At 40.9% G+C, this 16,452-nt stretch overlaps 1 protein-coding gene and 1 pseudogene across 1 annotated transcript in view; one reads left to right on the top strand and one right to left on the bottom strand.

Annotated features, from left to right (window-relative positions):
* The window catches only part of PHF20 (PHD finger protein 20), a 195,742-nt gene that overhangs the window by 22,589 nt on the left and 156,701 nt on the right, over positions 1–16,452 (bottom strand). Inside the window, exons 12-14 of the mRNA XM_038572167.1 lie at positions 6,846–6,930; positions 5,596–5,760; positions 4,456–4,634 (exon numbers count right to left, since the gene is read on the bottom strand). Coding sequence (XP_038428095.1) covers positions 4,456–4,634; positions 5,596–5,760; positions 6,846–6,930 — 429 coding nt within the window. The remainder of the gene's footprint in view (positions 1–4,455; positions 4,635–5,595; positions 5,761–6,845; positions 6,931–16,452) is intronic.
* On the top strand, positions 14,510–15,006 carry LOC106557660 (annotated as a pseudogene).

The following is a 16,452-nucleotide window of genomic DNA, read 5'->3' as shown; positions in this document are numbered from 1 at the left end:
GAAAAACTATTTATAGGGCATAATTTTCATTTATATAAACATGTGTATTCCAAAATATTAACGGTGCTTATCCCTGGGTAAAAATATTCTGGGTAACTGTTTCATTCTTTGTGATTTTCTGCATTTTCCAAATGCTACAAATATGAAATTTAAAAAATTTTTTATTTAAAAATAAATACAGGGATGCGTGGGTGGCTCAGTTAAGCATCTGCCTTCAGCTCAGGTCATGATACCTGGGCCCTGGAATCAAACCCCAAGTAGGGTTCCCTTCTCAGCGGGGCATCTGCTATTCCTTCTCCCTATGTCCTTCCCCTGGCTCATGTGCACTCACGCTCTCTCTCATAAATATCTTTTTAAAAAATTACAAAATGGCTATACCAATAGGCTATTTACTCACCTATTTTTTATTTTTTTAAAATTTATTTTAGAGAAAGAGCATGCACTAGCATGCCAGCAGGGGGAGGGGCAAAAGGAGAGGGAGAGGGAGAGAATCTCAAGCAGACTTCCTGCTGAGTGCAGAGCCTGATGAGGGCCTCGGTTTCAGGATCCTGAGACCATCACCTGAGCTAAAATCAAGAGTCAGACACTCAGGGGACTGAGCTACCCAGGCACTCCTTTTTATCACTTATCAGAAGAGCAAAAATAAAGTTTGATAATACCCTATACTGAAAAGGATGCTCATAAGACTGTTTGTTGGCACAGCCTCCAACAAGGATTTATGTAATAAATTATTACATAATAATAATTATGTCAAATAATACTTGTCAAAATTATACATGCACATAACCTGTGGCCCAGGAATTCTACTTTCAAAACTTGGTCCGACAGGTGTACATAAACAAAATTATTCATTACATTACTGTTAAGGTTAGAAACAATCTAAATGTCATCAACATAAATAAATGATGATCCTTCCATTATGCAACAGCCATAAAAAAGAATGAAGAAGCTTTTTTATGTTTCAAAATGGAATAGGCGGGATCCCTGGGTGGTGCAGCGGTTTGGCGCCTGCCTTTGGCCCAGGGCGCGATCCTGGAGACCCGGGATCGAATCCCATATCAGGCTCCCGGTGCATGGAGCCTGCTTCTCCCTCTGCCTGTGTCTCTGCCTCTCTCTCTCTCTCTGTGACTATCATAAGTAAATAAATAAATAAATAAATAAATAAATAAATAAATAAAACAAAATGGAATAGGCTTCAACTTCTATATTTTTAAATGAGAAAAGATACTAAAAATACTACATAAAAAGTAATATTTGTGTTTTTTTTAAAAGATGGTTGCACAGCAATGTGAATGTACTCACATGAATGCCAATTCACCTAATGCTATATACACTTAAAAATGTAAATTTTGTTATCTTTCCACAAAAAAAAAAAAGAAAGAAAGAAAGATAAAACAGAAGACAACATATTTGTTATTGCTTGCTTAGCCAGAGTGTTTCCAGAATGCTACACAAGAAGCTGATAAAGGCTGTTTCCAAGGAAGGGGAAGTGGGGGTCAAATTTTTCTCTGTATACCTATGTATAACTTTTAGACTTTAAACTATGTGAACGCATTAGCTAGCAACAAACAAATAATATGAATTTTAAAACAAACAAAGCTTTTAAAATGGACTTCTGGTTAAAACTGTCATACAAGGGACGCCTGGGTAGCTCAAAAGTTGAACATCTGCCTTCGGCTCAGTGCATGATCCCAGAGTACCGGGATCAAGCCTCACATCAGGCTCCCTGCTGGGAGCCTGCTACTCCCTCTGCCTATGTCTCTGCCTTGTCTCTGTCTCTCTCATGAATAAATAAATAAAATCTTTAAAAAAACAAAACAGAGCTGCTATACAACTTTTACTAGGTTTTACACCTAATATATTTTAGTCTAGAGCAAACTACAGCCCAAAGGCTAAATTCAGTTCAAGTCCTATTTTCATAAGCAAAGTATCATATGAGGACATCCATGTTCATTTATTATGCAATGCCTATGGGTGATTGAGGCAAAGCTGAGTAGCTGCAATAAATAACATATGGCCCTCAAAACCTACAATATTTATCACCTAGCCCTTTTAAGAAAAAGTTTGCCCAAACCTGCCCTAGAGCAGTTACGACAATTTAAATATCAAATGGATTTCCTGATGTTCATTTTTATGTAGTTACCCAGATTTTGCAAATATTCATAATTATTAAGTAGGATTTTAACCTCCCAACGATTTAAATTATTAGCACTGGTAAATAAAAATCAAATAATAATTTACTTGAGTATGTTAATACCAATCAGATAATGAAAATGATCAGAGAAAGTTACTCCTTAATGCATGCACCTTCTAGAAAACAAACTCTAAATGTATTCTAAGGTGGTACAAATTACCAACGTAAGTAAAAAATTTTATTTAAAAAATAATGATTGAATCTTCCTAGATGATGAATGCATTTAAAACTAGATAATGAATATATTTAGAAAGTTTAAATTATATATGTTCCAGTTAGCTCCCTCCAAATGTATGTCTTTTGATAAAGTTACTGAGTGGAAAAAGTACATTGCTCACAATGACAGGGAAAGTCAAAAACTGTCCCTCTATACCACAAAGCCAGCTGGACAGCAAGTGGACAGCAGAGAAAAGTCTTCTAAGGCAAAACTCGAGGCATTCTGAAGTGAGATCATCATCACCACATACAAGACAGGAAGCCACAAGCACTGATGTGAGGTGAACTAGGGGAAGCCACGGCCTGGGAAGCTGGAGATGATCCTGACTCTGCCCTACAACAGCTGGTATGGCCTCAACAGCTCCAACTTAAGTTTCTTCATAGAGCACATAATGACAACAAGTTCTACCTCCTTGAACATCCCATCATCTTTGCTACTTACAGAAAAGTCAAAGGAACAAGTACAGTAGATCAGAACTAGGTCTCTTACACTGATTAGCTGGAATAGCCCTGCGAGGAAGGGCTGTCATTACTCACCCACTAAACATTTCTATGGACAAATGAAGACCAAATCAGGCTTCCAAGGCCCAGAATTTATCAAATGTCCAGAGAGAGGATAAAAACCATCTGCAACATCCTTTTAAAAACCAAACTTAAAAAAAAAATTCTACTTAAACAATAGTTTCCATGTTGTGTAAGAGTTTATAAATTGTAATCTACTGAGCTTCAAGGGTTGTGTAAATGGGTATATTTTAAAAAATAAGATTTTTTAAAAACTAAAACAAAAAAATGTACATTTAGATGTGTCCCAAACTTAAAAGTTAAGACAACACATCCACCAGTACACATAACTCTGTACTACCAGGTTAGCTCAGTATTGTGCTATACTTGGAACAAAGCTTTCCCTCCCATCTCTGATTAAAAGTGATCACACAGCATGCACTTTAGGAAAAAGTCACCCATACAGCCCCATCTCACAAAAAGAGAAAAACTACAGTCACTGAAATGTTTCTTGGCAACTGTCATGCACAACCCTGAATGTATATCAGACTTCATGGGAAAAAGCATGCCATTCACATTTCAAGCTCAAAAGTGAAGACGATCTATTCTGAACCTTCAAAGCTACTGCTTTTAAACTTGTTATACATTTTGTGGTTCTATGAAAAATTTCATTAGGAAAAGGGTTCTGATGTTGAAAAGGTTTGAAAACCACTGACTTAAGGCTTACTAAAGGTCATAAATAATCAGGTACTATTTGAGACCATTTATGTACTCTGAATTCCCAGAGGTTAGCATGAAGGCTACTGAAAAACAAAGAAACGCCAAAGAATCCTATCCAACATAACCATGACTTACTTGAAAAACTCAGGTTCCCTGGATAGTCCAGGCAGCTGCCAAGACACGCAGGGTATTTATGACAGCCTTTGGAGTCAGCCAGCCAGCAACCACCTCCACCAGAACTGTCATTAAGAGCAAGAGAAGGGCCAGAGGCAAGCAGGTGCAGGCCAGTGATGCTGTCCCCAAGGAGACAGGGAGGCCTACACCACAGGCACATCCCAGAGATGAAGATGACAGATACAAATGTTAGGAAATTAAAGAACAAGAAACAAACAAGTTATAAAACTGGCCTCCATTTCTTAAGGCCATATAGAAATTTTACATCGGAGAGAATGTAAGGGACCATAAGAAGATTCAACTACTACTCCAGAGATTCAGATCCCTGCTGTTTAACTCCTCACTGTGTGACCACAGGCAAGGCCCTTCCCATTTGTGGGTCCCAGTTGCCCCAAGCAACTGGAGGTGCCTGGAGCAGGAGGTGTTCAGACTCAGTGATGTTTCAAGTCCTCTCTTAGGCTATTAATAGGCTATTTACGCCAGCCTGTGATTCAGTGGAAGCCAAACTAAAGAGTAAATCTCAATGTGCTGCTGATAATACTGTCTATCGGGCCGGGGATTCTAACATGACTCATTCAAACTGCAGTTCCTCAAAATTCCAAGGACCAGTTTGTGTTTTTCTATGCTTGTCTCCTAGAAGCTCTACCTACCTGAATCATGAAGTCATTTTCCTCCTGAACCTCACAGATGCAGCGGACCACTTCAAAATCATAGCGGTCATCCCCATCGAGCTCCTCGTCTGGGTTGGTGGTCACATCAACATCTTGACTATACTCTTCGTCGCTCCAAAGAAAGCTCTCAGAAGAAGACTCACTCAGATTATCCTCCTCTGAGAGGAAAGGAAAAACAACAGTCACAATTTTAAAGTATAGTTACAAAATTCTCAAAAACCTAGAATGTTAAGAGTGGAAGTGACCTTCTAGCCTCACTCCTCTATGAACTTTCACAGAGCTGGGAAACAGGACCTCCAATCTGTTCCTTGGGCCTGTCATCTAGCAATAACCCAAATGATATATGCTGCCTAGTGATGAACTGAACTTGATTTCCTCATTTTACGGAGAGTGAGGCCCATAGTAAATGGCAACTCAAGGTCACAGAGCTCATTGACAGAGAAGCTGCAACTTCTCATGGACTACACAGATCATCATCCTAATGACTTAAACATGTTCCTCAACCTCATCTCTTCCAGCCAGAATGGCTTACTGTCAAGTCTACATCCAGAGCCACCTTTAAAACTCTGTAGACAATGGGAAATGAAGAAGGGGCAGATTCCAGGGATAATCAGAACCAGAATCACTAGATCTCGGTGCCTGATTAGTTATAATGACAGCTAACCTTTACTGATCACTTATTTTGTACCAGACACTGTTCTAAGTACTTTCCATATATTTATTATATTAACTCATAAACTCACAATCACTCTCTAAATTGCTAGAGAAGATGATTCAAGGTTGACTCAGATTCCCCCAAGCAACCAGGTTAGATATAGAGTCCATCAATAAGAAATGCAGGAATGAAAGGGGCAGGTGTGAAAGAGAATGGGGTATGATGGCTTTGGTTATAGACATACTGGCTGGAGGTAAGAGACCAACTAAGACCAAAGTTGGAGAGAAGGGAAGTTCAGAAAAGGCACACCTAATAGCCTTTGCTTTAGTTGATGTACTTCTTTATTTTGAAAACAGACTGTACTTGCAGAGGGCCTGGGGAGTAAGTTACAGTATCAACATAATCCAGCCTTCTCTGCGTACAGTGCTATTACAAATGATCAAGTCAGCAGACAGCCTCCTTACCAGATACTTTCACTTTCCCTTTATGGTTTCCAGATTCTGAGCCATGGAGCTGTGGGCTCATATGGACCCCAGACTTATGTGAGGACCCACACCTGTTGACAGCAAATGCCTTGGGTGGAGAAGGTTCCTGGGAGGTATCACTGATCTCCTCACTGCAAGGGCATTCTGGAAGACAGGATCAAGAGGAATTAGCACCCCCACATATTATCAGGGCATTCCAGAATCAATCCTATCCAACCAATAGCTTCACTGTTCAAACAATTCCAAGACAAAGAGGCAATTAAACTATAAAGGGACAGATTTAGGGATTAATACTTCTAGCAACCCCCAAGAACCTCAAAACCAAAAGCTTCCTCCTCACCATCACCCTTCTCCCCTTTTTTCTGATAAGACTGTTTTTCTAAGCCAGAAGATACATTAAGAATAAAACATGGCATCCCTTTGGCTCCCAAAGTTGAAACACTGATTTTCTTAACCAACATCTTTGTAGGAGCTAGACACACACTTTATAAGAAGTGAATCCTTTATTGAAAGGGTCCAGAGATATGTTTTTAAGAGTTGTGTGTAGAGGTCCGGGGAGGTTCAGCCAGTTTAGCATCTGCCTTCAGCTCAGGTTGGGATTTCAGGATCATGAGATCGAGCCCCACTTTGGGCTCTGTGCTCAGCACAGAGTCTGCTTAAGAATCTCTCTCCTTCTCACTCTGCCTCTGTCCCTCAACCTCAGCTCTATTCTCATAAATAAATAAATAAACAAATGAACAAACAAACCTTAAAAAAAAAAAGAACAAGAGTTGTGTGTACAAGGGGCACTTGGCTGGCTCAGCTTGTACAGCATGCAACTCTTGTGAGTTATGGCCCCACATTGTGAGTTATGGCCCCACGATGTGTGTAGAAATTACTTAAAAATAAAGTCTTAAAAAGAAAAGAAAGAGTTGTGTGTGCAAACAAATACAGTCATTCATCTATATATCTTCTACTATAATGCTTTCACACGCACTACCATATGACAGGTAATACTGGCCAGTGCAGCAAGAAAGAAGGCCTTCCTAAATGCCAATATGGCCTTGTAACACCTGGATGAATAGATTCCTCCCCTACCAAGGGGAGGCTGAGCCCACAAGCTCCTGTAAAGGCCTTCTGGACCCTCTTCTCCTCCATGCAAGCTCAGAGACCAGGACTGGGGACAAAGTAATCCCTCCACACCCATGGTAAGAAACCCAAGTGAAACACCCCAAAGGATAAAAAATTACCAGGTTTGGTTTTCTTTTTCTTTTTCTTTTTTTTCTTTGGCTTCACTCTCACAAATTCTTTGAATTTCTTCTCTTTATTCTTTTCCTTATCTTTTGCAGCTGGAATTAAAAATAAGTATTAGTCTTGGCTTTCTAACATTTTGTTTTCAACACTAAGATGTTTATTCTCAAGTAAGTATGTCCAATGTGAAGAACTAAAACAGGCAACAGAGATGCCTGGGTGGCTCAGTGGTTGAGTGCCTGCCTTTGGCCCAGGGCGTGATCCTGGAGTCCCAGGATCGAGTTCTGCATTGGGCTCTCTGCATGGAGCCTGCTTCTCTCTCTGCCTATGTCTCTGCCTCTCTCTCTCTGTGTCTCTCATGAATAAATAAATAAAATCCTTTTTAAAAAATTAAAAAAAAATAATGAAAAATAAAATGAGCAACAGAACAGAGTTCTAGATCTGGTTCTGCCTAGGAGGTTATTTTCTATCTCTCTCAAGGCTCTGGAACCGCCTTCTCCATCGTCTAGCCTTTAGATCAATGGTGAGCAAACTCTGGCCCACCACCTGTTATTTTAAGCTTTATTAAAATACAGTAGGCTTATTCATTACATATTGATGATGTGGCTGCTTTCATGCTTCAACAGCAGAGTTGAGGAGTGAAGATGAAGACTTTATAGCCCTCAAAGCTGAAAATATTTGTCTGGCCCTTTACAGGTTGAGTTTGCCAACCCTACATAGACCATGACTCCTCATTGGCTATATATTACAATCACTGGGTGAGATTTTTAAAAAGTGAATGCCCAGGTCCCACCCACAGAGATGCTGATTTACATGGCTTAAGGTGTGACCTGTATGTCAAACATTTTGTTTCTTTTTTTTATAATTGAGGTACAATTCACATAATGTAAAATTACTCCTTTAAAAATGACAGTTGACACCTTCGAAATACCACAACTTCCTTATCTGCTACTCTTCATAGCAAACTCAAGTCCATCAACACTCCCTGTCCAAACTTCTCACTTCATAGTTTTTCCTAATTCTATTCTAAAAAGTTTCTCACCTATCACTCTGAGACTATTATCAGTTTTCAAAGTTAACAATAGCTCTACCATTGCAAAAACCCAGTTGTTTTGCTTATAAAATATGTCCATAGCATTTCAAGTAATTGATCATACCTTACTCTGTGTAAAGAAGTGTTTAAGCACACATATCCTAGGACTTAACTACTCTACTCCTAGATATTTACTCAGGAGAAGAGATACTGTGTCTACACAAAGATGTGTACATGAATGCTCACTTAAGCTGTAGTTGGATCACACAAAGGAAAAACTGCCCAAATGTGAATCATTTGTGGTGTGTTCACACAAAGGAATATTTTTCAGCAATAAAAGCATGAATTATTAATATGTGCAGTAAAGTAAGTGAATCTCAAGGTAAGTATGTTAAGTGAAAGGAGCCAGATAAAATTCATGATCCCATTTGTATAAAATCCTAGAAATGAAAAGTAATCTATAAAAACAGAAGGCAGAGTAGTGGCTTCTTGATGAAAGGAAGGGATGGGTGGAAAGGAGGAATTAAAAAGGGGCATGGGGTGGGGGTGTGCCTGGGTGGCTCAGATCATGATCCTCAGGTCCTGGGACAGAACCCTGTGTCAGGCTCCCTGCTCAGTAGGGAGTCTGCTTCTCCCTTTCACTCTGCCCCTGAGTGTCTCTCTCTCTTTCTCTCTCTCGTATGTGCACATGCATGCTGTCTAATAAATTAAAAAAAAAAAATCTTAAAAAAAGTTTTTTTAAATAGAAAAAAGGGGGCATGGGGAAAATCTGGAAGGCAATTAGATGTATTTACTATCTTGACTATGTTGCTCTTCAAATTATACAATTTAAATATGGGCAGGAAAAAATAAATAAATAAATAAATAAGGGCAGTTCATTGCACAATTAAGCTTTGATAAGCTGTGGAAAACAAAAACAAAAACAAAAACAAAAACAGTGATATGTAGTACATTCACAATGTTGTGCAATCAGCTCTTCCTAGCTCTAAAACATTCCCATCACTCCTAAGGAAAATTCTTTACCACTAAGCAGTTTCTCCCCAGCCCCTCAACCCCTATCAGACCACCAATCCACACGTGTGGGTACAGATTTATTTATTCTGGACATTTCATAAAAATGCAATCACACAACGCGTGACCTTCTGTGTCTGGCTTCTTTTACTTAGTATAATGTTTCCAGGGGCATCAAAAACACTCTTCAAGTGATTCTGATATGGAATCAAGATGATCACAAAGCAATTATGGGGTAAGGTAAACAATCAGATTCAACTGATTTTAACTAAGTCAATACAAATAGGATTTCCTGTTACTTGTAACTAAAAGTATCCCAAGTCTTGCAGATGGTCTGAAATGTGGTCACCTTAAACTTTAAAGAGTCCCCTCCTGAGGCTTCAATTAGAGGAGTAAACAATGAGGATAAAAAGAAGAGCTATTCTAGAAAGTTGTTCTATCGAGGCCTATGTACTCTGAACACAGAGGGAAGAGAAAGTCTTCAGAGGCTCACCCTGGCTATCGGCTGAAAACTGTGAAGTCACTCATGGCCTGGGGGGGCAGAACTAACAAGAAGAACTGTCCATCATTGACTAAGCTAAAGTAGGTGATGCCCTGAGGTACAGAAGCAGACAAGGTGACAATAGGCAGAACTCATACACAAGAAATCTCCTGCAGGGACGCACTCCTACTCCCCACTCCAGGACCCAGGGGCAGGGCATCCTTCCCTGCAATCCTACAAGACCACACACAGAGCCTAGAGTGAGGGTATAGCCTCTGCAATTAGATTCAAATCGTGGCTTTACCACCTGCTAGATGCACAGATATTGGTTCAAGCTAATCCATCTCATTTGCATTTCAGTTTCTAATTTATCAACTGGGCACAACTGTACCCACCTCACAGGGTCTATTTTGAGAATTATTTTTTTAAATTTATTTATTTATTCACGAGAGACACAGAGAGGGGCAGAGACGTGAGCAGAGGGAGAAGCAGACTCTTCACAGGAGCCTGATGTGGGATTTGATCTTGGATCCTGGGATCACGACCTGAGCCAAAGGCAGACACTCAACCACTGAGCCATCCAGGTGTCCCTGTTTTAAGAATTAAATAAAGACAGTACTAGTAAAGAGGTTGGAACAGTGCCTAGCACATGGTGAGTTCTCAAATGTTAGCTGTTGCTATCTTGTTTGTGATACTGTCTCCCAGGAAGATGATGCTCATCTGCTGTCAGCTCTCTACTTGGACAGCTTGACCAATTGTCCCGCGAGCCACACAATATGAGCCTGACTACAGGGCTTCTTCCAAATTGCCCAAGCTTGGCTGCACAAAGAGCAATTTCCTGCCAAAGCTCTGGATCAGAGAGTAACTTGACACCTGAGGCAGGTGAGGCTTTTCTAGGATGGCCACTTGTCATTTTCTCAGCCTATAGGTGCCCATTAGAAGTACTAGAGCCCTTCTTCCTCCCTCTGTACAGCCTGCTCCCTATTTCTCCACCAGACTATCACCAGCTTATGAGAGCAGGACATTTAGCTCCTCCTTCCAGGAGGAAAAGGCACAGAGTAACATCACCATCATCTATGCAGAAACTGCTATACACCACAGAGCACAGCCACATATGTGGCTGAGACAAGCAGTAACCTGAACATGTTCTGACCTGTATGAAAGGACAGCAAGCAGCTCAAGGGCAGAGTGAAGTGGGCATGCTCTTGGAGGGATTTTCTCACTGTGTATCACAGGAGGTGGTACTTGTGGCTTCACACTACCATTTCATCACGCCTACCTTCAGTCTCATTTCCCAGCAGTCCTGCTGCCCCCACCATGGATCCCACCCAAACACTAGCCCCACAGGGCCCTCTAACAAATCCCTCTCTCAAACCCTGCATTTTTTCTGCCTTAGCTCACATGGCAGAGACTTCTATGTATTCTCCAATACTCATTTCTCCACTTCTTTCATAAGAAAAGAGTATGTCTTCCAGCTTCTCCTGAGCAAGGTGGGGCCAGAGACAGATGTTCTGGCCTATGCGCTAAAAACAGAAGTGATGTGTGTCACTTCTGGGTTGTACCCTTAAAAGAAAAGAGATATGCCCTACTCTTCCCTTCCCAGAAGCTAAAAGACAGGCAAGGTGGTAAGCAATTCTGGACCACCCAGAGAAAAGCAACACCTAAGAATAATGCAATGCTGAGCTGGCCTTGGACAACTTCAGAGATCTACAACAGAATCACCATGCGGAGTTTGTGATTTGACCTGAGAGGGGGATAAACCTCTTCCTCGTTCAAGCAGGCCACTTTGGTTCTCACTTTTAGGCACCATAATCTGTTAAGTTCATATTTGCTCTCTTTCCTTTAAGGGGAGAGAGAGCACATTCCTGTAAGAAAGCTAGTCTATTGCCACAAGGCATAGATGGTAACAAAGAATGATTGGGCCCACTCTAGTGCCCTAAAACTCATTTGGGCCTAAAGCTGAGGGTTACGCAGAGCAAGAATATGAACCAAGTGGATGTGACAATAGGTAATAAGCACAGGTGAGGTTTCCTCTGATTCTAGAATATTCTTTCTGGGACAAACCGCTACTCGGGACTGAACTCACCTATGCAGAAACAAATCCAAATGCCAAGGAAGCCTGAACTTGCCACTGGAAGATAGTTTATTAAACGGATTCTGGTATTCTGAGAAACCTCATTTGGAAAAGCAAATCTAAACTGACTTTCCAAATTCACTTATGTGACAAAAGGCTTGGCTGAGGGAGGGGGAAATATCTAAAGGCCAGAGTCAGAAGGGCACCTTAGGGATGGATAAACGATCATAGCCACTTATTTTCTTTGATGCCTCTGAACCTCCACTCTGCTGGGTCCCAACATGGCTATGACTTTCCTATTTTCTGGCCTTGGTTCAACTCCTTTACCCTTACATTTTAAGGTTTAACTCAAATGCCACCTATCCTCTCAACATCCCCAGCCCCTGCTCTACAGGCAAAATCTGAATCTTTTATCCACAGCCCTTTATATGTTCCTAATGTAGAACTTAGCCCTTTTTACTGTATCTGATTATGGGCTTTTTCTCCTCAAATGAAAGGGTCTTGTCTCATTCATACCTGATCCTACATTATCACTTTAAAAATAAGGAAATCAGATCCATGAAGAGCACAGATCACAAGTGAACAGCAGTAGGACTGCTATTAAGATTCAGTCTGTGGACTCTCAGACCAGAACTGCTTCTCTTGCTCAACCTAACCAGCAGGGAAATTGAAAGAATAAAAAAATAATCTCTGCAGAACATTTTCTGGTCCTCATGGAACAGAAGCACCAGGAATCTCCATCTAAGAACTCCATTAGATCTCAAGGTCCCATATGCTATAATCAGAGCACTCAGTATAAAGGGAGTACTTTTTTACATTAATTATCCCTAAGCACCGCAAGTCCTATAATAGCCTGTTTTACACTTAAGCATAATGTCAAGTTCACAATGTCTGTGAACGAGAACACAGTCTGCCTGGAGTCAGTCTCACCTTAGAACATCTCCCCATCTGAACCCACTCCCCATCTGAAATTTCAACCCGAAGGATAAAGGCTTTCTTAGAAATCTGAGCAAAACCTAGATATGTTGAGAACAGGTAAGCTATTAAGCTGGTTTTCTTTCAAATCTTGAGAAATTTAGTTATCAGATTAGTCAAGTATTCAGCAAAACCATGAGGAAACAGAGGGAAGCTTTGACAGAAGGAAGTGAGGGGAGATGCCTAGAACAGGGAGAGCTCTCTGGAGGCTTGGGGTCTGTGGAATCTTCTAAATACCCTGCTGTGTTTGCTCTCATTGACAGCATCATGATGAAGGCTGAACATATCTATTGACCCCAGCTCGGTGATGACGATGAGGACTGAGGCTCCTGCTGGTTAGCAGCACAAGCAGGACTAGTAGCCAGGGTTATCATTTCCCACCTAGAACACAGCAAGGTAAATGGTCTGGTTTCCTTTAGCCTGGTAACAACTGCTGGCCATCTCTGCACAGGAGAGTTGTGAAATCATCCATGAAATCTGTGTCCATTTGACATGAGGACAGGGGTGTGTTCCTTCCTGACTACACAAAACTACTCTCCATTTAAGAGCATATAGGAAAGGGATGACCAGGTTATACCCCAGACAGTGAGTGGCCAATGAGTGCCTCCAAATGAACCAGTTTTACAGAGGGCCAGCAGGGGAGTAACAAGTTAAAGAACAGGAATTTAAAAACTCCTTTTGTTCACCCTAAAACATCTTGTACTGTCCACCCCTGCCAGCCAGGTGAGTATACCCACAGCAGGTCTTATTATTAAAAAGGAAACCGACAGGCAAAAAATTCCCCAGTTCACCCAAGGGACTTCCAAATCACAGTGAAAGGGATCCCTCTGCATTAAGAGAGAGAATAAAATCTCAGATATATATGTTGGTATGAGACCCAAGGGGCAGTACACAAAAGTAGAAAATCAATCATTCAGGTTCTTAATTATGCCAAAATGACAACAACCTGTCTATTGATTTTATAGCTCATTAGTAGTTGGCTTAGAACTCATATCTCTGACTGCCTGAGTTAAATGACTTCACTGAGACAAAGAGCTACTATTTATTAAGAGTTACTATAAGCCAGATATTGTGCTAAGCATTTTACATTATATTGCATTTAATGTAACAAAGCTCTGAGGTAGGTAGTACTATTATCTCCATTTCACAGAGGGGAAAATTGAAGTTCAGCAAGTTCTTTGCTCAAAGTCACATAGCAAACGAGGTAAAAGCTGGATTCAAATTCAGGTGGGTTGACTCTGAGCCTGCACATATTACTAACACAAATCAAAACTCAAACATAGTTAATCGGGAATCCCTACACCAGACAAGCAGCCTGCATACGGCCAGACACCCACCCTGTACTCAGACGCATTGTACTGGGTAAGGTCCCTCCTAAGGCAATTACCATGATCAGGGTCAGGTAGAATCATGCCCCAGCACAGAGGGCACACATCATGGTGGTCAGGCAAGCATAACTTTTCCTCGGGCCCCTTATGGCTTACTGTTAAGCTTAGCCTTTGGAATAACCTGGTTCTAGCAACTCTGTCATCTGGGATAGACTCCACCCACTTCTAGAAGGTCCCTAGTCCTACCTGCTGAGATGTTACTCCATCACTATATCCAGTGCCTACTATTTTTACTGGATCCTGACAACCCAATATGGTCTCCACTTACAGGATTCTAATCTAATAATTCTGATTCTAATCTAAAAAATACAAAACATGTTTTTCTCAATAAGAAAAACAAGGAAATAACCATTTCAAATTCATAAGATTGGGGAAATTTATATAACACCAAAAGTTGGTGAGGATGTAGAGAAATCATAGAGCTAGCAGGAGTATAAATTAGAACCCCCATTCTAAATGGATTCTGGTACATTAACTAAAACCCTTCCATTTGGCATCCATTTAGCAACTCCTCTTTTAAAATACTATAAAGAATAGTTCATTCACAGTGACTATGTCCAAAGGCAATCCCTGAAGCATCATCTAGAACAGTAAAGAGTTGGAAACCTCAATGATCCTGAGTAAGAAAGGTTTAAAGAAACTAAAGTATATTTAACAATTGTTTAATATTAGTTACATCTATCATTTCCGGGCGGCGCAGGATGGAGTGGCCAACGGCCTGCAGAGCAACATGCCTGTTTTATTGGGACTACTGTGACACATAACTCACCCATGACTCTCCATCTGTGAGAAAGACACACTGCAGTGGCAGCAAACACAAAGAGACTACTATCAGAAATGGATGGAAGAGCAGGCTCAGAGCCTGATCGACAAAACAACCGCTGCATTTTAACAAGGAAAGATACCTCCGACTCTATTCTCTGCTCCTCCTCCTGCAGGGACAATGATCCCACCTCCTCCCAGGCTCCCGGGTCCTCCTCGTCCTGTTATGATACCAGGCCCCCATATGGGGGGCCCTCCCATGATGCCAATGATGGGCCCTCCTCCTCCTGGGATGATGTCAGTGGGACCTGCTCCTGGAATGAGGCCACCTATGGGAGGCCACATGCCAATGATGCCTGGGCCCCCAATAAAGAGACCTCCTGCCTGTCCCATGATGGTGCCCACTCAGCCAGGAATGACTCGACTAGACAGATAAGAAGAGATAGAAACCTCTTTATATTCATTTTATATTACTTTTTCTACTTCACCAGGAGATCATGGTGCTGTGACTCTGGGTGTTTACTTTTTTTTTTTTTTTTTTAATATTTTATTTATTTATTCGAGAGAGAGAGAGAGAGGGAGGCAGAGACACAGGCAGAGGGAGAAGCAGGCTCCATGCACCGGGAGCCCGATGTGGGACTCGATCCCGGGTCTCCAGGATCGCACCCTGGGCCAAAGGCAGGCGCCAAACCGCTGCCTGCGCCACCCAGGGATCCCCCTCTGGGTGTTTTCTAACATCATGACAAGGAAGACTTGCTTCCCCTTCCTGTGAAAGAGAGAATAGTTTTTGCAGGGGAGTAGTGGGACAAAAAAAAAAAAAAAAAAGGCAATTTTTATTTGTATTGTAAAATCTGAAAATAAAATTGTCAGCTATTTTATTTAAAAAAAAAAAATTAGTTACATCTGCAAGGGGCGATGGGCGTGCCTAAGAAAACACAATGCAATCCTACACACCAGCCAAAGAATCAATGAGATCTGCCAAAAGGTTTCAATCTGGATGAAGCTCGAACATAATGCTGAACACAAAAGCAGCAAGTTCCAAAAGAGTATTAGGATGTTTTATTTATGCATATTTTAAAGCATAAAAACCATTATTTATCAATATAAATGATAAAGACGTGGTATTTAGGAAAAGTATAAAAGGAAAAAAAGAAAATGCAATTTAGAGGGTTTCTACTTCATCCTAACTTTTTGTTTCCCTTAAAAAAAATCCAGGGCAGCTGGATGTCAGTGGTTGAGCATTTGCCTTTGGCTCAGGCCGTGATCCCAGGATCTTGGGATCCAGTCTCACATCAGGCTCCCTACGGAGAGCCCATTTCTCCCTCTGCCTATGTCTCTGCCTCTATCTGTGTGTCCCTCACGAATAAATAAATAAAATCTTTTAAAAATAAAAGATAAATTTTAAAAAAATCTGAAGGAAATGCAGAAAAAAGTTGGGCAGGGGATTGGATACATACATGTTTGCTATAAAATCCTGTGTACTTTTCTGTATGTTTAAAATATTCTAGAATCTTGGGATCCCTGGGTGGCGCAGCGGTTTGGCGCCTGCCTTTGGCCCAGGGCGCAATCCTGGAGACCCGGGATCGAATCCCACGTCGGGCTCCCGGTGCATGGAGCCTGCTTCTCCCTCTGCCTGTGTCTCTGCCTCTCTCTCTCTGTGACTATCATAAATAAATAAAAATTAAAAAAAATATATATTCTAGAATCTTAAAAACAAAATACTAAAAAATCACTGAAATATTTTTACCTATCGGGTTCATAATAATATAATAATAATAATTTAAAATTTGATATTATGAATAAATGTAAAAAACTGATACATATAACTGGCAGGAGATTACAAACCAGGACTAGTTTTTCAAAAGGTGATTTGGGAAAAAAA

Source organism: Canis lupus, chromosome 24, assembly GCF_011100685.1.
Source record: "Canis lupus familiaris isolate Mischka breed German Shepherd chromosome 24, alternate assembly UU_Cfam_GSD_1.0, whole genome shotgun sequence".
Lineage (NCBI taxonomy): Eukaryota > Metazoa > Chordata > Mammalia > Carnivora > Canidae > Canis > Canis lupus.
This window is presented reverse-complemented; position numbering and strand designations above follow the sequence as displayed.